We start from the raw sequence: 26,318 nt of genomic DNA, 5'->3' as shown, positions 1-26,318 counted from the left end.
AACATCATGTTTGAGTCAACATGACAATGGAAAAGTGTAACACGCTGTGCAAAAGCCTCCCATGCCACACCATATAGGGATTCTAGAGAGGACAATGATATATGTAGCCTTCCTTTGATATTTGGAGAGGTTGTTATCTGACTTGAACCTATCTTCAGGTTCACATGCGATACCATTACCATTGGGTCAAAACTAGCCTTTTGTATAGTTTGGGATCAGTTTGAGTACATACCTTGAGACAAGACAAAAGTGAGCATGTCCATAGTGGGTCTACCATGGATGCTTCATTAATAATATTGAAATATGCATGCAATAAGTAAGGGCCCATTTAGTTGTGGCAAACAGTTCTCATTTTCCATTTTATTTTTCCAAAAAATTAGAAAAAAGTTTGCTACTTTTTCTTTTTTACAAACATTTGTATGAGATAAATGAACAAAAATAAACAATTTTGACAATAGTTTTATTCTTCATTTCCAATTTTTCAAATAATTACAAAAATGCCACCTTGTTTTCCAATTTTCCAAATTTATATAGAAAATTTGGAAAACTTTTTTTCATTATTTTTCTAGATTTTCAACTCTTTGCATTTGTGGCCATGGAATTCAAATCTTGGACTTCAATTTGTGTGGATTATGCATAGAGTTTCTTCTAAATCCACCCCAAATCCAAATTCAATCCCCAAAATTCATGATTCCAAAGATTACCTCATATTAAAGTTTGGAAAATTCGAAAACAAGTTGTTTGTTTTGTGATTATTTTGAAATCTAGAAATAGAAAATGAAATAAAATTGTTTTGCACATTTAAGAAAACTCTTTATTTTCTACCTTTTTAATACAATCTTGAAAAATTTAAAAACAAGCTAAACTTTTAGAATTCTTTGGAAAACTAAAAATTGAAAAACAAAAAATGTTTTGCACAACTAAATGGGCCTTAATCTTTTCTAAGAAAATATATGAGGGAACATATAATGAAAATAGGAATGTTTTCCTCCCTTCTTTGCTGGACAACCAAAAAGCCGTTAAGACAAAAAGAATTTGGTATAAAATATGGAAAAATTGTAGAAATATAGAAAATATTGAAAAATATAAAGAGATGAAAAAAAAATGCAAAAAAAAAAAAAAACTATTAGTGAAGCTAAACATAGGCTTATGATACTTTATATGCTATACTAGATACAAAAGAAGGAGAAAAAGACATGTATAAACTTGGTAGAGCTAGAGAAAGAAAATGCAAAGATTTAGGTGATGTAAAATGTATAAAGGAGGAGAATGATAATGTCTTAACTAGAGAAAAAGACATAAAAGAGAGGTTGTGAAGATACTTTAATAAGTTGTTTAATGAAAACCAAAATGAAAGATGTTCACTTGGAATTGACAAATGAGGAAAAGGCTAAAAATAGGAGATTTATTTGCAAATTAGAGTTCTTGAAGTTAAGATGACATTAAAAAAGATGAAAAGCGGGAAATCTATGGGAGCAAATAAAATACCATTTGAAGTTTGGAAATGTTTAGGGGATGAAGGAAATATTTGGTTAACTAATCTATTCAACATTACTATAAAAACCAAGAAAATGCCAAAAGAATGGAGGAAAAGTATGTTAGTACCTTTATACAATAAAACAAAGGCAATAGTCAAAACTGTAATAACTATCGTGAAATTAAGATTATCACCTATACCATGAAATTATGGGAAAGGGTAATTGAACATAGAATAGGACTAGAAACGAAAATTTCAAAAAAATCAATTTGGTTTTATGCTTGGGAGATCAAAATAGAAGCTATTTATCTTTTAAGAAGCTTAATGGAAAAGTTTAGGGAGAAGAAAAGGGACTTGCATATGGCTTTTATTGAACATAGAATAGGACTAGAAACGAGAATTTCAAAAAAATCAATTTGGTTTTATGGTTGGGAGATCAAAATAGAAGCTATTTATCTTTTAAGAAGCTTAATAGAAAAGTTTAGGGAGAAGAAAAGGGACTTTCATATGGCTTTAATTGACTTAGAGAAAGCTCATCATAGAGTACCTTGGGAAGCTCTTTGGTGGGTCTTAGAAAAGAAGGGGGTTTGCAGTAGATATACTGAGCTCATTAAGGATATATATGATAGATTAGTGACTAGCGTTAGGACTGGAGGAGGGGTATCTAGATATTTTTCGAACATAATAGATGTACGTCAAGATTCTACTTTGAGTCCTTGTATTTTTACTTTGGTGACGAGTGTTAGGGCTGAAGGAGGGGAATCTAGAGATTTTTCAATCACAATAGGTGTACGTCAAGGTTCTACTTTGAGTCCTTGTCTTTTAACTTTAGTGATTGATGGCCTTACTGGGGAATATCCAAAATGAGATCCTTGGTGTATGTTGTCTGTAGATGATATTGTGTTGATTGATGATAGTAGGAGCGCAGTGGAATCTAAGCTAGAACTTTGGAGAGCCACATTAGAGTCTAAAGGGTTTAGGATATGTAGGAATGAGACAGAATATATAAAATGTAATTTCAATAATGTAAGGGGTAGTAGTGGAGAGAAGACTAAACTTGATAATCAAGAAATTAATAGCACTAATAGATTTAGATATATTGGATCTATTATGCAAGTAGAAGGGGAAATTGAAGAAGACGTAGTACATAGAATTAAAACAGGTTGGGTAAAATGGAGGAGTGTGTCAGGTGTGTCGTGTGATCCTAGAATACCCTTAAAATTAAAAGGAAATTTTTATAAAACGACTATAAGGTTGGCTATGCTTTATGGTTCAGAATGTTGGGCAACTAAGAAACAACATGTACAAAAAGTAAATGTTGCTGAAATGCTAATGTTAAGGGGGATTAGTGGTATAACATTAAAGATAAAGTAAAAAATGAGCATATATGCAATAATTTAGGCATAGCACTGATCGAAAATAAGATAAGGGAGCGGCGGCTTAGATTGTTTGGACATTTGAAACACAGGCCTAGTAGAGCACTTGGGAGGAGGAGTGAGTTAGTTATTGTTTCTGGTATGAAAAGACTCTCGATCGGGTGAATTGGCGGAAAAGGGTTCATGTAGCCTACCCCACCTAGGGACTAAAGGCTTGTTGTTGTTGTTGTATGGTTTGGAAGAATCATATTGTACGTAAATCTTATATTTGTGGTTATGTTGTGTCTGACGTGGGCCTTTAATATTATTTGACGATTGTGTATAGCATGGGTTTTCCACAGTGTTCATTTGCAAATAGAAGTAAATTGGGGTTGCTTAACAACAATGCTGCCCTCTCTTATGAGTGATTTGTGTCAGAAATAATGGTGTCTCAAGCAGATAGTGCCAGCTTACATAGTAATGAATTGAAATTCCAATTTGGGGAATTGAGAATTGAAGATTTGAATCGTAAGATTTGGTACAAATTTCCAAATCAATTATAAATGTCATACATATATTGATATATGAACAAGCAGCAAAATAGTAAAATACATTTAAATTTTGACAATTAAAAACAATCCTATTTCATGTGTATGCTTTCCCTAAACAAATGAAAAGTAAGGGAATGAGTCAAGAAATATTATAAAAAAATGAACTTAATGCTGTTTAAGGGAAGGAATCAAGAAAAAATAATAAAGCTGAAGTTTTAGTGTTTATCAACAATTTTAAAAAAAGTATTCATTCACATTCTTTCTCGAATTAAAAAGAAAAAATAACTAACCTAAGAAAATGTTAATAATTGACCAAACTACTAAAAAACCAACTTTTGAATCATAACAGCACAACCAAACATTAGTACCATCTTAGCTGATGAGTTTCTGCCTCTTCTCTTTAATGGCAGAACACTATAGTGCTTCAAGAGTGAAGAGTGGTTTTGTGAAGGCAACATAGGTTTTGTGAAGGGCAACATAGGACCTAAAGTTCTATTTTCTCATCTTTTTTAGCACAAAGCTGACCTAGACGTGGAATGGAAGATAATCATGTAAAAATCAAAGCCAAAAAAGAGGAAAAAAGAAAAAAAGAAGAAATGCTGCTTTTGAGGTTTTAAACTAGTCAGGTGTGATAGGTACAGAATTGTGTGAATTGATGGATCAAATCGATTTGTTAGATTCATGAGGTGAATTGATAGATTTGACATAGATTTAGTTGCTTTTAGATTCGCTGGTAAGATTTGAATCGACTTCATGTGGAATTGATATGAATCATATGAATCGAATCGCAAATCATAGGATTCTAACAACTATGCCAGCTTGCAAATTTTAGGAAAAGTACAAAATATAATTCGATTCAAGTATATATTTGGGTTGATTCATGTGCTGATTGTAATATGCAATTATAATTTTTTTTTTTGGATAAAAAAGAAGATTTATTAAGAGAAAATAGCGAGGATGATAAATCCTCAAAGAAAAAATAAAAAGAATAGCAAGAACATGAAAAAAAAAAAACTATAAATAAAAAAAAAAAACTCCTCTTTAAACTATAAACAACCAAGAAAACTCCCCTTTAAGCCCTTCCCATCATAGTTCGCCAAACTCTTCCAGTTAGCAAATTATCTCTGTCCCTTCTTCACCTTAGATTTACCTCCATCAAACTTAACTTCATTTCCTCCATTGCCAGACAAATTGAGGCCCAAGTTATCCAATGTACTCTGAGTTTGAAGGTCCTTCCCAGAAATTTTTTTGGCACAATTCCATCTTTTATCTTATGCTCTTCATTAGAAACATCATCCTCAAAAAATTCTAATTCCATCTAAACCTTATAGAGGGGGTGGCAGCTCATAAGATAAGTCTGTGTAATGGTCTAAGAAGAGTCAGAAGAATATCCATGCTGATCCCAACTTTTGGTCCAAAAATAAGCCCCTGTCACATTCAAAATCCCTACTGCCTACACTATCATCATCCAAAACATCCCACCATCTTTTACTATCTTTGCAAGTATTAGCCCTCTCACCAATTGGCTCCTCCACTAAAAACCTTTTGAATCTCTTGTAATATTTTTTTTTTCCTTTCTAGACTAAATTTTCTTTTCTTCAAAAATGTTTCCTCATTTCAAAACCCATTTGCACTTCCTCATGGAGAACATAAACTTCTTGACTCAAATTATTTGAATTTGTTCCCTTAGCAGCTGAATTTCCATCTGAACCAACAATTAAGTCCTGAATTTCAACCTCACAAGAATTAAGTTTCTTGGAAGAAGCTTCCCCAATTTGATCCCTAAAATCCCTCCCATTAGCATCCTTCTCCTGAACAAGAGAAAAATCGCCTCCTAAAATATTAGTTTTTTTTTAGAAACCAAACCTTTGTTATTCCATCTCCTTCTCTTTTTCTGTTTTGGGACCAGCTCTGTCCTTTCCCTTGACCACCATGGATCTGATTTGAAGTCAAGTGAAGCACTGAGACTGTCACAGCTTGCTTCTGCTCCGAAGGTAGATGATGGCCCACTGACTTGCATGTTTGCAAAAGAAATGCTACAGGCTTCATTCTGATTGGGGACTTGGATAGTCTTTTGGGCCTGTCCATTCAGTTGGCCCAATATCTGATTGATTGCAATCTGTAAGTGTGTGCTTTCTTTCTTATCTTTGGTTAGTGACGTCTTAGGTTTGTTGTCCATAACATTTGTCAGGGCTATTACACAAAACAACATAGGGCCCATTCAGTTGTGGAAAACAGTTTTCATTTTCCATTTTATGTTTTTCAAAGAATTATAAAAAAACTAAAAATTCCAACTTATTTTTTAGTTTTTGAATATTTGTATGAAAAAGGTAGAAAATAAAGGGTTTGTTTAGTTGTGCAAAACAAATTTTTATTTTTATTTCTAGATTTCAAAATAATTACAAAAAAGACAAACTGTTTTCCAATTTTCCAAAAAAATTATGTAAGGTAGTGCTTGGGAGAATGGATTTTAGGGGGCTTGGATTTAGATTTGTGTGGATTCTATGCTATGTTTTGTCTAAATCCTTACAAATCCAAATCCAAATTCAAGACCTGAATTCTATTCTTCCAAGTGTAAGGTAAGAGATAGAAAATCTTAAAAACTAAAAAAAAATGTTCTCCAACTTTCATATATATATATATATATATATAAATTGGAAAATAAAGGTGCTTTTTTATAATTATTTGAAAAATTGATAATGGAAAATAGAACTATTTCCAATTTTTATTATTTATTTTTTGTTTTTTTATACAAATGTTGTAAAACTAGAGAATTAGTTGGAGCCTGTTTAGTTGGGGAAAAAGGTTTTAATTTTCCATTTTAGTTTTCCAAAAAATTACAAAAAAAATTTAGTCAATTTTTCATTTTTGCATTATTTGTTTGTGGAAATAGTTTTATTAAATGTTTTTAATTTTTCAAATAATTACAAAAATGCCACCTCATTTTCCAATTTTTCAAATTTATATAGAAAATTTGGAAATTTTTTTTATTTTTTTTATTTTCTAGATTTCTAGCTCTTACTTTGTAGATGGGAGCATGGAATTTGGATTTTGGGCTTTAATTTGTGTGGATTATGTATAGAATTTCTTCTAAATCATGACATCCAATTCAAGCTCCAATATCCATGATCCCAAATATTATCTTACATGATTATAAATTGAAAAAAAAATCTGTTTTGTAATTATTTTGAAATTAAGAAATAAAAATGAATTTTTTTTGCACTTTTAAACGAACTCTTTATTTTTTTTACCTTTTTAATACCAGTCTTGGAAAACTAAAAAATAAGCTAAAATTTTTTAAATTATTTTGGAAATCTGAAAAATGGAAAATGGAAATTGTTTCCTACTGCTAAAGAGAAAACACTTTTGATTTTTCATTTCTAGATTTCCAAATAATTACAAAACCACGCCTTGTTTTTCCAATTTCCCAAAAAATATATAAGAATTCAGAAATCTAGGAAAAAAATAAAGAGATGTGTTAAAGTTTGATATATATTATTGGCCTACAACCTAACAGCTTAAGCTTTTGGGTAAAGTTGTAATCTAACATGGTATAAGTGGTAATATAAAATGGTATTAGAGCTAGTTATTAGGAGATCTCGGGTTCTAGTCTCCATACCGGTGTTTATTATGTGGTGTTTAAAAAAGTTTTTTATTCCTTGTAATGGGTGTTATTATTGTGTGTTTGTCCCTCTACATGCTGTTGGACTGCACGTGCGGGGGAGTGCTAAAGCTTGATATACATTGTGTGTACACAACTTAACAGCTTAAGCTGTTGGCTAAAGTGGTAATATAACAAGATGTTTTCTAACTTTTGCATTCAAATTTAGAAAATTGGAAAACAAGGTGGCACTTTTGCAATTATTTGAAAAATTGAAAATAGAAAATACAACTATTTTTCACAGATGAATAGTACTAAATTTTTTTTATTATTTTCTTGTTTTTTAATACAAATGTTTCTAACTTTAAAATAAACTTAATTTTTTCGTAATTCTTTGAACAACCAAAATTGGAAAATGAAAACCTTTTTCCACAACTAAGAAACGTTGTTAATCATGCTTTCTTTCATTCAAGGTGGGTAAACCTAGCCTATTGTGTGAATTTTTGAAATTTTATTTTTATTTATTTATCTATTTATTTATTTTCAAGGTAGGATATGGTCTAATGGCTAGGATTTTATACATCCCCCTTCCCCTCCAAAACACATACAAGAAAAAAAGAAAAAAGACATCCAGTGTAGAAGGTTTCCATCCCATTGGGTTTATGGGGAGGACCTGATTACAGTTTTACCTTCATGACTTTCAATTGAGTGATTTGGAATTATATTGCTTGCTCTTTTATTTAATGCTAAAAACACATTCTAGGTATTTCAAGTTATGTTATCATTTTAGTTTTCTGGAACCAAGAACCGATCTTATTAGTTGATTGCATGAACATTAAGTTACCCCTAGAGCTGTTGGTGTGAGTTTGTATGATGGGTGTCGCATCCAGTTATTTTTAATGGTGATGATGCAGGATAGTGTTTAAAACTTTGATATACTTTGTCAACAATTCACAGCTGAAAGATTCATGGAGGTTTCAGTTTTAGGTTCATGAAGGAATTTGGATTCAAGTCGAGGATATAAAAGTATTACCAAAGGGGAACCAGCTAAGATGAACAATTCTCAACGACATAAAATTTTTAAGAAATTTCTAATGGGCTAGATAAAATTTTTAATAATTTTTTAATAAAATTTCTAATAAAATTCTCAACGATACTAGCTCAAGTATATTAATGATAAAAATTGGCAAATTCTGTTCATACAGACTATTAATCATATGATTGGGATATTTCCAAATAAATGCATACATTTCCATGCTTGTCTGTATCTTATGAGATTGTGATGTAAAAAGTAACTTAATTTATCTTTCATATCTAATATAAAGAATATCTCAAATAAACATTTACACTTTTCCATGTCATATGCGATATTGGCCTTCAAAAAAAAGAAGGGAAAATAAAACTACTTTTTAGCTTGCTCTATTTTCAACTCTTTAACAGCCTCTCTCCCTTTAAAGAAATCCACAAGAAAAAAAAGAGAAATGTCATGCATTGTGATTGTGAAAAAGGGTGCCAACATTCTTTTTTCCTTGATTTTTTTTTTGATTAGTAAAAAAAATTTCATATTAGCAAGGCATCAAGGGGATGCCATCACGTGGTACAAACATCAACCACTTTGTAGAGTGTCGCAAACATCAAGGATTACGTTAAGATCATTAACACTTTGCCCACTAAGCTAGCTGGAAACAACAGCAATGCACTGCTCTTTGCAAATCTGAAGCAGAGTAGCTGTATCTTTGAAGCCTCTCTTATTTCTTTCTTTCCAAGCACACCAAAAGATGGCAATAGGGATGAGGTTAGAGGCGTTTTGCTTCTCCTTGGTGGCTCTGATGCCTTTCCAAGCCCAAATCTCCCCTCCTACGGAATTTGCAGTAACCCACTGATATCCAATCAAGGATAGAACCATATTCCACAAGTTCCTTGTCCAGGAGCAGTGGAGAAGGATATGGTTGACTGATTCTGCATCAGCCATACAAAGAAAACACCTATTTGTGACCCCCTTTTCTGTAGTTTAGCAAGGGTTAAAATATTTCCATTTGTGGACTTGCAAACTAAAAAAACAACCTTTGAGGGGGCTGCTGTCCTCCAAATATGAATCCAAGGGGAGTTGTCTGAGGCTGCCTGGAATATAAAACCACATTTGACAATGAATGCATCTAGTGAATTATATTGTCAGAAAAGGAAAAAGCTTTTTATTTACTTTTGCCACTGTGAAGTCAATTTGATTTTTAAAATATACAATTGCCCTTTTGCAATAGTTTGAGGGCCTGTCATTATTCATTTTCCAGTAGAACCGCTCTTTTAAAAGAAATAGATAATGCTCATTTGTTCTTGTTTTGAGGACTTCATGTATTGTTTTTGTAGGTGGAACGAACAAAACTGAGACCCGTGGCAAGTGGCCTTTTGACACCATTTCAAGGGGTTTGTTTTCTTGGGTTTCAGTTGCTTTTGGGTCTTGGGATTCTTCTTCAACTGAACAACTATAGGTTAGGTTTTTTTGTCTCTTTTCAAAGTATTCACACACTAACCTGTGCATTGATTTGTAATAATAATGAAGACTAATCATTGGGTCATATCCATTGTGGTCAATTTATTCTAATATTGCTGCTCCTTCTACCATTTAGTTTGGGGAACAATGATATCATTTTTTGCAATCAACCGCTGGCAAAGAGTAGCTAATATAATATTTTACTATTAGTATGGGGGCATTTCATGACTGCCCAATATTTCATCACAGTAGCAAATTTCATTATTTATTTCAAATCTTCCTTATTTTATGTTGCGAATTTTTTCTTTTACCATGTTTGAAATATTTTTAAAGCTCATCTAGAAATAGTTTTAGAAAAAACTCATCTAGAAAATGATTGAATTGTTTTGTAGGAAAGGAAGCCACTTGACTTTGTTCATGAGTGTATATATATTGTGAAATATAGAGTTACAACGATTATTTACAAAATCTAACTATCAACAAGTAGATACATGTACTCCGCTTCTGTAACACTAAATGTCCTAAATCTTTACACACAGTTGGTCCGAAGCTTGGGTAAAAGAGTAGGGTTGCATTAGGAAGCTGATAGCCAATGTAAAAGTTGTCAGATATTTATAATATGAATCCTTACCAAATATTTGCTTGGGCATCCCCTACGAGCAACATGTCGCACTTATACCACTCAGGTGTAGCGAAAAATGTTGAAGGGTGGGCTAGGCTGGGTCATTCTAGATAGGAGGGTTAAGAAGTCAGTATAGGAAACTAGGGTTAGATCAGTAACTTGGTATATAGGAACACTTATAAGTAAAAGCATGGAGATAGTTGACACACTAATTGTAATAAAAATTAATGTAATCTGCCTTCAAAAGGCCAACTGGGTAGGGGAGAAATCTATAGAAATTGAAAGATCAAGATTTAAGCTTTGGTATATTGGAAAGAAAAATATAAAAATGGGGTGGGAATCATTGTAGACAAAGACTTAAAAGATAGTGTAGTATAGGGGATAAAATCATAAAAATCAAGATAGATTTAGGCCAAGAGATAATAAATATGATTAGCGCTTATGGCCCCCACCTATGCTTAGCACAAAACCTTAAAAGACAATTTTAGGAAGGTATGGATAGTATTACACCAGGGATATTAGGGTCTGAGAAAACATTCATAGGATCTGATTTGAATGGACATATTGGAAAGGACAATAAAGGTCATGAGAGGGTACATGGAAGTAATAAAAATGAGAGTGGTGGTATGATCTTAGATTTCGCCATGTTATAGTACCATGTTGTTATAATGAATACCTGCTTTAAGAAGATAGAAGAGCATCTAATAACCTTCCAAAGTGGACAAAATAAAAGTCAATAGATTTTTTCTTAGCTAGGAGGGGAGATTGTTTATCATGTAAGGATTGTAAAGTCATCCTAGGTAAAAGTTTGACTACACAATAGAGAGTTTGTGTTAGATATATGTACTGAAAAATGGAAGAGAAAGAATAATGGAAATAAATGCAAGAGAACAAGTTGGTGGAATCTGAAGGGAGAAAATATAGTAAAATTTAAAGTTAAATGATCAAAGACAATGATGCGACAATAAGGGATACAATAGATGCAAATACTCTGTGGAGTAGGATGATTAGCTCTATTAAAAATATTATGGCAAAACAGATATTAGGCGAATTTAAAGGAAGATTCTCAGTCAATAAAGAAAGTTCGTAGTGGGCAAGATGTCCAAAAAACTATAAATATAAAAATAATATGGTATAAAATATGGGAAAATCATAGAAATGTAGAGGACTTTGAAAAGCATGAAGAGACAAGAAAAGTTGCAAAAAAAAAAAAGCCATTAGTGAAGCTAAACATTGAGCTTAGGATAACCAAAGGGGAAAACACATATAAACTTGCTTGGGCTAGAGAAAGAAAGTGCAAAGATTTAGGTGATATAAAATGTATAAAGAATGAGGATGATAATGTCTTGGTCAAAGAAGAAGACATAGAAAAGAATTGGTGAAGCTACTTTAGTAAGTTGTTTAACGAAAACCAAATTGAAAGGTTTAATTTTGAAGTGACAAATGAGGAAAAAGCTAAAAATATGAGATTTATTTGCAAAATTAGAGTCACTGAAGTTAAGATGACTCTAAAAAAGATGAAAGTGGAATATCTATAGGATTGGAAAACATTCCAATTGAAGTTTGGAAATGTTTAGGGTATAATAGAAGTGTATGGTTAACTAATTTATTCAACATAATTATGAAAACCAAGAAAAGGCCTGATGAATGGAGGAAAAGCATGTTTATACCTATATAAAAAAACAAAGGCGATATTCAAAATTGTAATAACTATGTTATGAGTCATACGTGAAATTGTTGGAAAGGGTAATTAAACAAAGAATAAGGTTAGAAATGAGGGTTTCAGAGAATCAATTTGGTTTTATGCTTGGGAGATAGATTATAGAAGCTATTTATCTTTAAGAATATTAATGGAAAAGTTTAGGGAAAAGAAGGACTTCCATATGGTTTTAATTGACCTAGAGAAAGCCTATGATAGGGTACTTAGGGAAGTTCTATGGCGGGTTTTAGAAAAGAAAGGAGTATGTAGTAGGTACAATGATATCATTAAGGATATGTAAGATAGAGTAAGAACTAGTTGTAAGACTGGCGGAGAGTCTATAGAATTTCCAATAACAATAGATGTACATCAAGGTTCTACTTTGAGTCCTTATCTTTTCGATTTAGTGATTGAGGAACTCACTTTAAGTATTCAAAATGAGATCCCATGATGTATGTTATTTGTAGATGATGCTGTTTTGATTGATGAAAGTTGGAGTGGAGTAGAATCTAAGTTATATTTATTGAGAGAAGCTTTAGAGTATAGAGGTTTGGGATAATACATAATATATGAAACATAATTTCTACTATTGTAGTACGAATATTGGAGAAAATTTTTAACTTGATGGTCAAGAAATTAATAGCACTAGTAGATTTCGATACTTGGGATTTATTATGCAAGCGGAAGGTGAAATTGAAGAGGATGTAATACATCGAGTTAGAATAGGTTGGGTAAAATGGAGGAGTGTTTTGGGCATCTGTGTGATCATAGAATACCCCTAAAATTAAAAAGAAAAGAAAGTTTTTTAAGGCAGCTGTCAAAGCAGCCATATTCTTTGGATGAAAATGTTGAGCAACTAAGAAACAACAATTCCGAAAAGTAGAAGTTGTTGAAAAGTGAATGCTAGGGTGGATGAGTGGTATAACATTAAAGGATAAATTAAGGAATGAAAATCTTCGCAATAAGTTAAGCTAGCCTCATAGCATGGGTAGGATGAGATAAGAGGGGCAGCTTAGATTGTGTGGGCAGTTAAAAGTTTAAAACATAGGCCTAATAATGCACTAGTAAGGAGGAGTGAGGTAGTCAATGTTGTTGATAGTAGAAGGGGTAGGGTAAGACCTAAATAACATGCAATGAGATAATGAGGAAGGATTTAATAGCTCTTAAGCTGTCCAAGGAAAATGACCTTGATCGTGTAGTACACAATTAAGAAAACGGAAGCTGCTAGTAGTTGGTTCCATCTGCAATTTTTTCCCCCAGTTGTACCTTTGCTTGTAATTATGTACTATATGTTGGGTGAGGAGAAAAATGTAAATTTACATTTAAAAGAGTTGAATAATTAAAATCAACGGAACCCAACTATCATTTGTGGGCCTTAAATGCCAATGAGTTCGAACAAGTTCTCAAGGAACTAGGAAAGAGATAAGCTGGAGACAAAAATCTGGAATGACTTGAATAAAAATTCTCGACTTCTTCATAGGTTGGCAACTGGTAGGAAATAAGGAACCTAATTAAAGAACTTAGAGGATGATAGGGGAGAGACCATTAAGGATCCTGACTGTATTGTGAGCTCGATTGCAAATTTCTATAGAAATCTTTTTTCGTGAGGAGGATTTTGGAATGATTATGGTTGAGCGGTTGGATTGGTGTCCCATATTAGATGAAAAGGCTGCTTGGCTAAAAATCGTTTTTTTGATGGATAAAGAAAAGGCTCTTGGACCTGATGGTTTTTCTATTGCTTTCTTTCATGACAGGAGATTTTGAAGGGGACATTCTTAAAGTTTTTCTTGAATTCTTCAAAAATGGAGTGCTTGGGAGGAGTATGAATTCTACTTTAATCACCTTGGTTCCCAAAAATGGTGGTGCTGTCAAGGTCAAGGACTTTAGAACAATTAGTTTGGTGAGTAGTGTTTTTAAGATTATGGCTAAAGTGTTATCTAGAAGCTTGGCTACTGTTCTGGAGGACATTAACTCTCTCACTCAGAGTGCTTTTATAGGTGACGGACAAATCCTAGATGCTGCCTTGATTGCTAATGAGGCAGTTGAGGATGCTGTTGGAAGAAAGAAGAGGGGTTTTGTGTTGAAATTGGACTTTGAGAAAGCTTGTGATAGGGTGAGCTGGAGTTTCCTGGACAAGGTTATGGCTAGAAATGGCTTTGGTCTGAGGTGGAGGAAATGGATTAGAAGGTGTTTGTCTTTTGTGGCCTTTTCTGTCTTAGTTAACTGCTGATTTTGCATGTCTAGAGGACTACGACAGATGAATCCTGTTTCTCCCTTTCTCTTTACTATTGTGGTGGATGTTTTGAGCAGGATGATTGAGAGAGGTGTAGATAGAGAGTTGGTGGAGGGGATAAAGGTAGGTTATGAAGATTGCGTTATTTCGCACCTTCAGTTCACAAATGATACTATTCTCTTCCTATCTGATTATGAGAGCTGCTTCTCTAATTTGTTGACTATCTTACAAATCTTTGAGAAAGTGTTTGGGCTGTAAATTAATTTCTCTAAGAGTGGCTTGGTGGGTCTTGGTATTAATGTTGATCCTTTTGTTAGGCTAGCGGGATTTTCCGTTTTGACTTGGCCTATTGTGTATTTAGGTGTTCCTTTAGGTGGTATCCCCAATGTTGACTCTTTTTGGGACCCTGTTTTTGAGAGAGTGGCCAGGGGACTGGAGGGGTGGAAAGGAGCATTCTTTACTCTAGGGGGCCGTATTACTCTTTCATACTTGTTTATCTTCTATACCTTTGTATTACCTTTCTCTTTTTAGAATCCCTATGAGATTGGCATGGAGGCTTGAGAAATTAATGAGGGATTTTTTATGGTCGAGTGGGGGGAGAGGGTAGTAGAGATCATCTTGTATTATGGGAGACTGTTTGGAGTACTAAAAGGGAGGGAGGTTTGGGTCTTGGTAATCTGTCCAGAAACATCTTTTTGGTGGGGTAATGGTTATGCCACTTTCCTTAGAACGTAATTCTCTTTGGCATAAGGTAATTCACAGTAAATTTGGAATACCACAATACGGATGGGATGTTAAACTGGGAGCTAATATTACTTCTTGGAAGTTTATCTCAGATTTATGATTATTTCCTTCCTAAAGTTCAATATTCAGAGGGTAATGGGGATCAAGTTTGCTTTTGGGAAGACCATTGGGTGGTGGAAATGCCTGAGTGTATTACATTCCCTCATCTTTTTTGGTTATCTATTCTTCATAGAACCCCCATTTCTGCTTTTCTTCTTTTGCAAGAAGATAGGCTTTCTTGGAATTTCCACTTTTGGAGAAATCTTAATGAGAGAGAGAAATAAATGAGTTGGCCCTTTTGACTAGGCTGCTTGATTCTTTTAATGCTCATTTGGGGAGTGATAAGAGGATGGGGAATTCTCTTGTAAATCCTTTTTCTCTTACTTGACTCATGATCCTACTGCAGATAATTTTGCTTTATATCTGATGATTTGGAAAGCCAAAGCTCCCTCGAAAATAAAAGCTTTCATTTGGACTGCGGTACTTTAAAGAATCAGCACCATGATTTGCTCCAGTAGAGAAGACCTAATAAAGCTCTGTCACCGGACATTTGTGTCATTTGCTTCAAAGTGGAGAGACTAGTGCTTATTTGTTGCTTCATTGCCCTTTCACAATGGCTATTTGGAATAAATTATTTTGTACATTTGGTAAGAATTGGATTTGCTCCTCCATATTGAAGGCATTTTGTACCATCATGTTTAGAGGTTTTGGTTAATGAAAGGATTGGAAAGCTTTATGGCGATGTGCTGTTATGGCTATTATTTGGTGTGTTTGGCTGGAGAGGAATGCTAGAATATTCAAAGATGTGGCTATGTTTAGTTATTTGCTTTGGAGTAGAATGGTGTATCTTGCATCGTTGTGGATGTTGGCAAATGGATTTTTCACCATATATCTCTTTGGTAGACGTGCAGCAGGACCGGTTAGCTCTACCGCATTGAGTTTAGTTTGGGTTCAGTCTGGAAGCTTTGTAATTTATTTTTATTTTGATGTAAGGGAGGATTTTTATTCTCCCTTATTTTCCCTCTTCCTCTTTTTTTCTTCTCCTTGTACATTCTAATCTTTCTCATAAATTTCTCTGTTTATAAAAAAAAAATCAGTGGTCCCTAACTAGGAAAAAAACGTTAGCTGGAAACGGATCTTTTTAGCTTCTTCTTTCCAAAATACCTTTGCCTATAAAGTATATTCATGTAGACATCTTCAACATGCATGTAAAAGTTATTTAAGATTAAATATTTGATGCAGTTTGCTGATACCAGTGCCCCAATATGAATTTGCTAAATTAAAGTTTTAGTGCATATATGCCCTGTTTGTTGGACAAAATTTAGCAAGTAATATGACTGTTGTTTATGAGCAGCCGCATTTTAGGAGCTTCATCCTTGCTGCTAGTCTTCTCCTATCCCCTCATGAAGAGGCTGACATTTTGGGTATGATGTTTAATCATCTGTTCAATTGTTTCTTTCTGTTATTTGTCTTATAACAACAGTTGCATGACAACTGGCTGGTTTGTCTATTTAATGCAACTCTATTGGTGCAGCCTCAAGCCTATTTAGGTTTGACCTTTAACTGGGGAGCTTTATTGGGATGGACTGCTGTTAAAGGAAGCTTGGATCCTGCCATTGTGTTCCCGCTATACATGTCTGGAGTGTTTTGGACTCTTGTGTATGATACAATTTATGCACATCAGGTACGGAAATTTTTCTTGAAAAATGTAACAGCACTTTACCTTGTTGCTTGCTTTTTGACTTTATCATGCGACCAAACACCTCATTATTAGGAACTCTTTACAAAGAAAATTTCTTGGAATTTAAGCTGTGTTATGCTGGTGTTTAAAAAAAAAGGTTTTAAAATCGTTCTAGACTTGCATAGGCCTTCGGATGTTCTCCATTTGTCAGTTGTCCTATTCCCATATTCTTGTTGTGAACAATAAACCTGATGGCTTTTTGTGGCATCCTTATTTAATTAGTTTTTTTTTTTTTTTACTGAATAGGCCATATTTTCAATATTTAAAATATTGGTGCTTAGATTTATTAAATTGTTTGGTGAGTTTTATGAACTTTCATTTTCTATTGTAAGTTGACTAGTTTATATTTTTGTTGCATCTGAAGACAAACAGACAGACAGACACACACACGCTCTGATGTTATGCATCTAATTTCTAATTTTTGAATAAAAGACTGGTTGACTGTAAGCAGATAAATCAGCTTTCTTTCTTTGAATTTTGAAAGCATCTTTCTTTCAAAATAGAAGTCCACATATTTTCACCAATGAAGCCCGTTCGTTTTGATTTGCATATTTTCATTGTGTTTCAGAAATGAAAGGGGCCAATATATGTCCACCAATCAATTATTCTAATTTGATTTTGGCTAGCTTTTATTTTTTGATAGAATATTATATGTAATTTAAGGCAGAAATATAGGAAGAAAACTGAATTTCAAGAAAAAATCTAAAAAGGTCACTGTACTTCTAAATTTTATTTTTAGTTAAAGTTTGCCATGATTTTTAATCAAGTCTTAAAGGGTTTTACAATTGAAGCAAAAATTCGTAGCCAACTTGGGCTGAGTGCTCTTTCCCTTTTGAGGAGTTTACACACAAAGAGGATGGGGAGATTAGGACAGTCAACAAACAAGAGAGTTTTGTTTGGATGGAGAGGGACAAGGCTCTTGGGCTGGATGGTTTTAACTTGGCCTTTTTTCAAGATTGTTGCTAGGTGATTAAGGGAAACTTGCTTAAAGTTTTTAATGAATTTTATTGAAATGAGATTTAAGTAATAGTTTTAAGTCCATTTCATAACTTTGGTGCCGAAGAGGAGTAGATCTATCAAGGTTGCGGATTACAGACCTGCTAGTCTAGTTTGTAGTGTTTATAAGATTCACTAAAGTACTAGGTAATAGGTTGAGTGTGGTGCTTGATAAGACCAATTCCAAGGCTCAAAGTGTGTTTGTGGAGGTAGACAGACATGATAGATGATGAGATTTTAATGGATATTTGGAGGAGAAAGAAGAAACTTCTCATTTTTGAACTGGATTTTGAGAAAGCATATGACAGAGTTGGAATGTCTTGGATAAGATTTTTGTGAGGAAGGGGCTTAGAGAGAGAGAATGTCATTTGACGAGGAGATGCACATCTGATGTGTTAGTTATGAACCTAAATTGCAATTTTGTGCCTCGAGGGGTAGTAGACAAGCTGATCCGCTCTCCCCTTTTTTTGTTTGTTTTAGTACTGATGTTTTGAGTAGGTGGGTTGACAGGGCGATAGATGGGGGTTTGGTGAAATGTCTGGAAGTAGGGAGGGAGGGGTAAGGTTTCTCACCTCCAATTTGCTGACGTACCATAGCTCTTATTTTATGAATATTTTGTGTCTTCTCTATAATTTTGAAAGGGTTTCTTGGCTTAAGATTGACATAGGGAAGAGTCGGGTTGCTGCTATTAATGTGTCACTTGTTAGGAAGTTGTCTTCTGTTGTGTGTTGCAGTTTGTTGGCTTGACCATTGCCCTTTTTAAGGGTCCCATTAGGGGGAAATCCTAGATCTATTAGCTTTTGGGGTTTGATCATGGAGAGGGCGTCTAAGCGACTAGATGCTTGGAAGGGGGCTCTTTTTTCTCTTGGGGCTAGAGTTACTTTTATTCAGGTTCATCTTTCTAATATACCGTTATATTATCTGTCTATTTTTAAGACTTGTGTCGGGGTTAGTAAGATTGAGAAAACTATGGGACTTTCTGTGATCCAGGGTCAAGGGTTGTAGGGGTGAGTTGGGAGGTCATATGTATGTCAAAATTGGAGGGTGGATTGAGCCTCAGGAATTTGGTGTCTAAAAACACTGCCAATGGCTTAATGGCTTTACAGTTTCCCCTTGAGATTCATCCCTTTGGCATATAGTTATTAAAAGCAAGTTTGGGCTGAATGAGAATGGGTGGGATACCAATTAGGGATCTAAATGTTCTCTGGAAAGGCCATGGAATCTATGTCTCAGATTTATCCCTTCTTCATTCCCCATATCAAGTTTATGTTGGGTAGGGGTTCTAATATTTGTTTTGGAAAGACATTGGGTTGGGGGTTGGGGAATGTTATTTTGTCCATCTCTATTCCTCGTTTCTTTTGTTTAAGCTCAGGGTTGCATAGCACTATTTCCTCTTTTCTCGTTGATTCGGGTGGCCCTTTTCCTGGGTATTTTCATTTTAGGAGATATTTTAATGGTAGGGAGATGGACGTGCTTTCCTCTTTGTTGGTTTTGTTGAATTTTGGAAGCAGATAGTCGTTCTTGGTCCTTGAACCCTATGGGGGTCTATTCTAATCCTTATGTGAATTCTTGACCTGCTCAAATTCTTCTTTCACTCTCTATCATACTATTGGGAATGACAAAGCGTTGCAGAGTAGGAATCGATGAAGGCACTCTCCTCATATGTTTATTTGCTTTGTTATATAGTTTAAAATCAGCTTCCCATCTATTCCTGCAGTGTGATTTGCCCTCGAGAAAATCATGAGAGGTTTCCTGTAGTTAGAGGTAGGGGGTTTTAGGGATCATTTGGGGAGCTTGGAGGTTGTGTATAGGTCTAAAAGGGGTGGTGGTGGTTTGGGTCTTGGAAATTTGGTGTCTGAAAACACTGCTCTCTTAACCAAGTAGCTTTGGAAGTTACCCCTAGAGGCTTCTTCCTTATGGCATAGAGTTAAAAAACAAGTTTGGGCCAGATGAGAATGGGCAGGATACTTATTTGGGTTTTAGATGTTCTTCAAAAAGTTCATAGAAAGCTATCTCTCAAATTTATCCCCTCTTAATTCCCCATATAAAGTTCTTGTTGTGTAGAGGGTTGTAATATTCGTTTCTGGAGTGATCTTTGGTGGTGGAATGTTGTTTCTTCTGCCTCTTTTCCTTGCCTCTTTTGTCTGAGCTCAGGGAAGAATTTTCTTCTTTTGTTGTTGATCAGGGTGGTTCACTTTGCCTTCGTGGATATTTCACTTGCGGAGGTCCTTCAATGATAGGGAGACAGACCCTTAAATGATAGGGAGACAGAAGAGTTATCCTCTTTGTTAGTTTTGTTGAATAACTGTCAAGTTTCTTTGGAAGTCGATAGTTGGTCCTGGTCCTTGGATCCGTTGGGGGTGTATTCTAGCAAATCATTTTTTGAATTTCTGACTAGTTCTGATTCTTTTTTTCCTCACTAAAATCAAGGCTGTTGTCTAGTTGATTGCGCTTAACAGAATCGATACCTGTAGCTTTTTACAGATTAGTACTATCGAAGGCTCTCTCCTGATGTTTGTGTGCTTTGTTTTAACTGTTCAGAATCTGCATCACATATTTTTATGCATTTTGATTTTTCCGGGAGGGTGTGGAATAGGTTATTTGGTCTTTCAGAGAGTGTTGCCCATTGGGTTTGTCCAGAGACAGTGGGGGATTTTTTGACAGTTTCTTTTGTTGGTTTAGGTAGGAAAAAGGATAGTGCAGCACTCTCAAAATGTGCTTTCTTTGCAGTAGTTTGTGGGCTGTGGCTGGAAACAATGCGTGTATCTTCTCAGGGAAGTAGTAGTCATCTCGGCTGGTTTGGGAGAAGATTCATTACATGGCTTCTCTTTGGTGTGTGGGTCATGGAAACTTTAAGGGGGTGAGCTTTTCGGATATTTAGCGTGATTGGTGATATTTGTTGGATTGTTGATGTGAGCTGGTTTTTTGTTTATTATTCTTTCTTTTTTGTTTCTTCTTTGTATTTTATCTGGTTTTTCCCAGATTTCGTTAAGGAGATGTTTACTCTCCTTATTGTATATTCTTAATCTATCAATGAACTTATTCTTTTGCTATTAAAAAAGATTATTTGGTTTACTGGGAGAGAGTTGTGCATGTCCAGAGATGGTGGAGGATTTTTTGGCAGTTTCTTTTGTTGGTTTTGGAAGGAGAAAGGACAGAGCAGCACTTTGGAAATGGGGTTTTTTGCAGTGATGTGTGCCTATGGTTGGATCATATTGCACGTATTTTTTCGGGGAAGAAGTTGAATTTTTTGCTGGCTTGGGAGAAGATTCATTACGTAGTGTTGCTTCAGTGTCTTGTCTATGGAAACTTTGAAGGAGTGAGTTTCTTTTATATTCAACATGATTCACGTCATTTTTTGGCTTGATTATGTGAGCTGGGAGATTTTTTTTTTCCTGTTTTCTTCTCATTTCTTGTTTTTTTTTTTTTTTTGTACTTCTTATCTGGTTTGTCCCAGATTTTTCTGGGGAGATGTCTTATTCTCCTTTATGTATATTCCTCTTTGAAAAAAAGAGAAAAAAAAAAGGAAAAAAAAGCGTAAAATGAAGAACAAAAATCAAGCTTGTTCTATCGATATACAAAAATGATACAGAAAGCACCTTTGCTTTAGGATGGATCTTCACTACCACTTCGCAACAGTTTGATGTTTTTGATTCACATTTTTTCCCATGAACCTTAATAATTCTTGTTCGAAACTGAATGGAACGTTCTCTTTCATCGTTATAGATCTCAATTATTTTATTAGGCCATACGCATAATAAAAAATAAAAACAATGTATTTTTGTAAGCTTTTTTGGAATTATTATTTGAAAATATTGGTCTAGTTTATTATTGGGAGTTGAAAACATGTTTCTTTGAAAATATTGTGTCACATTGCATTTTTTTTGGTTGTTATAGTACTTTTTTTTTTCTCCTATATTATGTGTAATTTACACAGATGTTTCCTAGATTCTATTTGCCAGTGACTTTTAGGTCTTCCCACTTGCACTCACCTACTCTTGTTTTGTTTAACTATGGTACTGCTCTTAATATATATATTTCCTCTCTTAAGATGTGGACCTTAAGTTTTGTGCCTAGCTGCTTTTACGAGTGAAGCTTTGATGTGTTTGGCCAGTGAGGGCTGCAGGAAAGATGGAGATTCAGAGATTTGATCATTTAATAATTTCTTTTTTAGCAAAAGAAGATTTCACTAGTACATTAGGAATGTACAAAAAGGGGAATAACACACCCTCCTAAACAAAACGAAAAGAAAAAAACAAAAGACAGTAAAGGGAAAGAAAAAACACCAATCAAGTCAACAAAGAGAGCCAATCCCGATGGATAACTGAGAAGCCCACTCTTTTAAGGCATCCAGAACCAAAACACCATGGCAAAGCCAGACAATAAATCTTTTCCTGTAACAAAAATGATATTCAGCTTCTTCCCAGAAAAAAGTATGCACTTTTTGTTCCAACCATGAACCCATAGCACTAAAAAAAATGCATCTCTATAGCTGCAGAATCCTTTTTCCTACCAAAACCAGAAAAGGAAATTGCCAAAAATTTCTCCACTATATCCAGACAAACGCAACTATCTCCCAATAAACCAAATAGCTTATTCCAAACTTTCTTGGCATAATCACATTGAAAAACAAATGGGATCAAAGAACTTATACATACGGAGAAAGTGCCCTAAAAGATTTCGTACTATGCAGCAAATTATTGGTGTTGACTCTAATAAGCACAAGTTGTGGAGCAGAATATCAGAACAGGTGAAAAAGTCACAAAAAGATTTGCAAGAATAAAGCCCAAAAGGATCCAAGGGTCAAGAATGGCTATCCGCTCCCAAGGAAAGATGACAATTATTCAACATTGTCAAGCAATAAAGTCGAGGAAAAAGAAGTGGACAAAGCAGCATTTCCTAACTAGATATCTTTCAAACGAATATAAGAACCCGCACCCATTGCTTACTTATATGGGGAATGAAGAGGTAATAAATTTTTGAGAGATTTTTGGAGTCTTTACGAAAAATGTCTAGATCCCAAGTTAATATCTCCACTCTTCACATTCAATCCAAACTTACTTTTAATGACTATATGTCAAAGGCATGAATACTCTAAGGGTGAATTTGGCACCCTTTTTTTGCCTCAACTTCTCCTTTTCAAAAGTAAAAGCTTGTTCGTATGTGTTTGGTAAACAGATTTTCCAGCTTTAAAAAGCCAGTTTTTAGTTTTTTTGGCGAGCTTTTAAAAGTTATTGATTTGAAGCTTTTAAAAGCTAAAATCTAACTTTTTCTCCAACAAATTGTTCAATTCCATCGCTGTCCTTAATTTTTTTCAAATATTACAAAACAACCAATGCATTAATTATATTTCCTAAAAATACATATTTGTTATAAAAGATGCAGGAAAATAAATAGAGATGAGACAGAACTTTAGGTGGTTTGGCTATGCTTACTCCATGGGCGGATGGGATAAAAAACTTCACTATCTTGGGAGGAATTACAAGATGATTTGGAATCGGTCCTTGTACAAAATATCTCCGGCCTTGTACAAGATATATCTCTTCTATTTATCTCTCATCTTCTTTCTATATACCCTACTTATTTTAAGCATGCTAGTGTGTATACAAGCATGCAATGTGTGTATACAAATGTGAGGGGTAGGGTGCCCTTTTATAGGGCAATGTGGATAACAAGACATTTATTGGGGTGGAAAAACTGAAGTGGTGGAAGATGGGGTGACATTCATATTTTTCATAACACTCCCCCTTAGATGTCACCCATATATTAACTCCTTCTGCTAAGATCTTTAAGATGTCTCATTCCGATGAGATGAACAAATTTCTTGAATGTTTAGTAGGCAAAGTTTTGGTGAACAAATCTGCTTGATTATCACTTGATCAGATCTGCCGAACATCTACATCACCATTCTTTTAGAGTTCATGTGTATAGAAGAATTTTGGAGAGATATGCTTTGTTTTGTCACCCTTTATGTATCCTCCTTTTAGTTGCTATACATGTAGCGTTGTCTTCATATAAAACTGTTGGAATATCCTTGATCGATTGAAGACCACAATTTGTTTGAATATGAGAAATCATTGATCTGAGCCACACGCATTCTCTACTAGTTTCATAAATAGCTAGTATTTTAGAATGATTGGAGGATGTTGCTGTAATTGCCTGCTTTATTGATTTTGAAGATATAGCAGTTTTTCCGTAAAGAAATACATATCCATTTTGAGATTTAGCATTGTGAGGATCAGATAGATATCTAGCATCTGCATATCTTTCTAGTTGAGATTTGGAATCAAATGAGTAGAATAAACCCAAATCAGATGTACCTCTCAAATAGCGTAGAATGTGCTTAATTCCATTCCAGCGTCGCCGAGTAGGAGCAGAGTTATATCTTGCTTGTAGATTTACAAAAAATGTAATGTTGGGTCTTGTACAATTTGTCAGATACATTAGAGAGCCGATAACACTTAAATATGGTACTTCATGACCAAGTAATTCCTCCCCCTTATCATGAGGTTGAAATGGATCCTTCTTAACATCCAGTGATCGCACCATCATTGGAGATCCAAAAGATGTCCATATAGAATTTCCTTAATACCTTTCGGTATATTTAGATTGATGAACAAGAATTCCGCCATTTACATGTTCAATTTGCAGCCCAAGACAATATTTTGTCTTTCCTAAATCTTTCATCTCAAATTTCGCTATCAAATAATTAGCAGCTTTAGTGAGCTTTTCAGGAGTCCCAGCTAAATTCAAATCATTAACATAATAAAAAATTATAGCAAATCCAGATTTTGATCTTTTAATAAAAACCCATGGACAAGTTGGATCATTTATGAATCTTTCTTTTACAAGGTACTCACTTAATCGATTGTACCACATACGTCCAGATTACTTTAATCCATATAAAGAATGTTTGAGTTTAATTGAATATAAATTTCTGAGTTTTGCTTCAGGCAATTTAAATCCTTCAGGGATTTTCATATACATTTCATTATCCAATGATCCATATAGGAATGTTGTTACTACGTCCATAAGACGCATGCTCAGTCGTTCAGCGATTGATAGCCCAATTAAGAATCTGAAAGTGATTCCATTCATTACGGGAGAATATGTCTCCTCATAATCAATTCCGGGTTTTTGCGAGAAACCTTGTGACACAAGCTTTGCTTTATATTGAGCAATTTCATTATTTTCATTTCTCTTACGTACAAATATTCATTTGTATCTAGCGAGTTGGACATCTTCTGGTGTTTGGACTATAGGTCCAAAAACTTTTCTTTTTGGATAGAGACTTATGTGATCGCTTCTTTCCATTTTGGTCAATCACTTCTATATCGACATTCATTAACAGATTTAGGTTCAGGATCCTCATTATTTCTGATAATGTCAGTAGCTACTCCATATGCAAATGTGTTGTTGACAACAACTTTATTTCTATCTCACATTTCTCCTGTGTAATGAATTGAGATCTCATTATTATTACTAGGTACCTGTTCCTTTTCAAGGGATGTCTCTTCAGGAGTTTTCCCTTCAAGAGGTTCCTCTTCAGGAAGTTCCTCTTTAGGAGGTTCCATAATAGGGATTTCATTTTCATGAGAAACGAGTTTGTGAGTGTCGAATGGATTATCCGCCTCTGTAACCTCCTTTGGAGTGTTTACAGAGTTCAATTTTCTATTTCTGAGAGTTTTATCTTTTGCACCAACATGCCTTCCACGCTTAACTTGCGGTTTAGGTTCATTAGCTGGCTGTTGTCCTTCAGGGACACCAATATGTGTTAAAATATTTGCAGCAAGTATACGAGATTTTAATATGGCCTTAGTATCTGCAAAAGAATCTGGTAATTGATTTGCAACCCCTTGCAAATGTATAATCTTTTGTACTTCTAGTTCACTTTGATTTGTACGAGAATCTAAATGAGATAAACTCATGACATTCCATGTGATTTCATGTTGTGCTTCAGGCACTGATTTTGCTCTCCCTAATGTAGGGAATACTGCTTCATCAAAATTACACTCTTGAAACCGTGCTTTATACAAATCACGTGTTAAAGGTTCAAGATATCTAATAATAGAGGAGGAATCAAAACCAACATAGATACCAAGCTTACGTTGAGGACCCATTTTAGTTCTTTGGGGAGGGGCAATAGGAACATATACTGCACAACCAAAAATTCTTTGGGTCATTGCGCTTCTGGTGCAAGACATTATATGATTCAACTGCTTTAATTCTTGTATAATACAATCCAAAAGATAAGGTTGACAGTTTTTCTAAAATTTGTTTCTTCCTAGAAACAATAGAAGTAATATAAAGGAATTTTTTATTGGCTTCATTTGTAATTTCAATGTGATATCTATTGAGTCTTAAATCTTTAAAGCTTAACAAATTTCTTCTAGATCTGCTGGAATATAAAACTTCATTGATTTGTAATAAAGTACCATTGGGTAACTTTATATTAGATCTTCCGGAGCGTTCAATCAAATTTGCAGAACCAGATATTGTATTAACATTTGTTGAAGATATATTCAAGTAATGGAAATATTTCCTGTCTCGAAGAATTGTGTGTGTTGTAGCACTGTCAGCTAAACAAACTTCTTCCAAAGACATCTTAGAATCGATCAAAGCTTTAAGACATTTCACACTACAACACATATTTTAAAAACCCATTATTATAATTGATCATAGCAACTATAACTACGATAATTTATTAAGATTAAAATACAATATTGCTTACTTTATATCTTAAAATATTACATCATTATTTTCATCTTGATT

General features: G+C 34.3%; 1 protein-coding gene across 5 annotated transcripts in view; it reads left to right on the top strand.

Annotated features, from left to right (window-relative positions):
• Positions 1-26,318, top strand: part of LOC131163805 (4-hydroxybenzoate polyprenyltransferase, mitochondrial) — a 72,852-nt gene that overhangs the window by 5,179 nt on the left and 41,355 nt on the right. For all 5 annotated transcript variants that reach the window (XR_009139133.1, XR_009139132.1, XR_009139134.1 and 2 more), the window contains exons 3-5: positions 9,349-9,470; positions 16,164-16,233; positions 16,344-16,493. Coding sequence is in view for 2 of the 5 variants with exons in the window: in XM_058120569.1 (XP_057976552.1) it covers positions 9,349-9,470; positions 16,164-16,233; positions 16,344-16,493 (342 nt within the window). In the remaining 3 variants the exon portion in view is untranslated. The remainder of the gene's footprint in view (positions 1-9,348; positions 9,471-16,163; positions 16,234-16,343; positions 16,494-26,318) is intronic.

This window comes from Malania oleifera, chromosome 9, assembly GCF_029873635.1.
Source record: "Malania oleifera isolate guangnan ecotype guangnan chromosome 9, ASM2987363v1, whole genome shotgun sequence".
NCBI lineage: Eukaryota > Viridiplantae > Streptophyta > Magnoliopsida > Santalales > Ximeniaceae > Malania > Malania oleifera.
The sequence above is the reverse complement of the archived record's forward strand: the minus strand, read 5'-3'. Positions and strand labels throughout refer to the sequence as shown.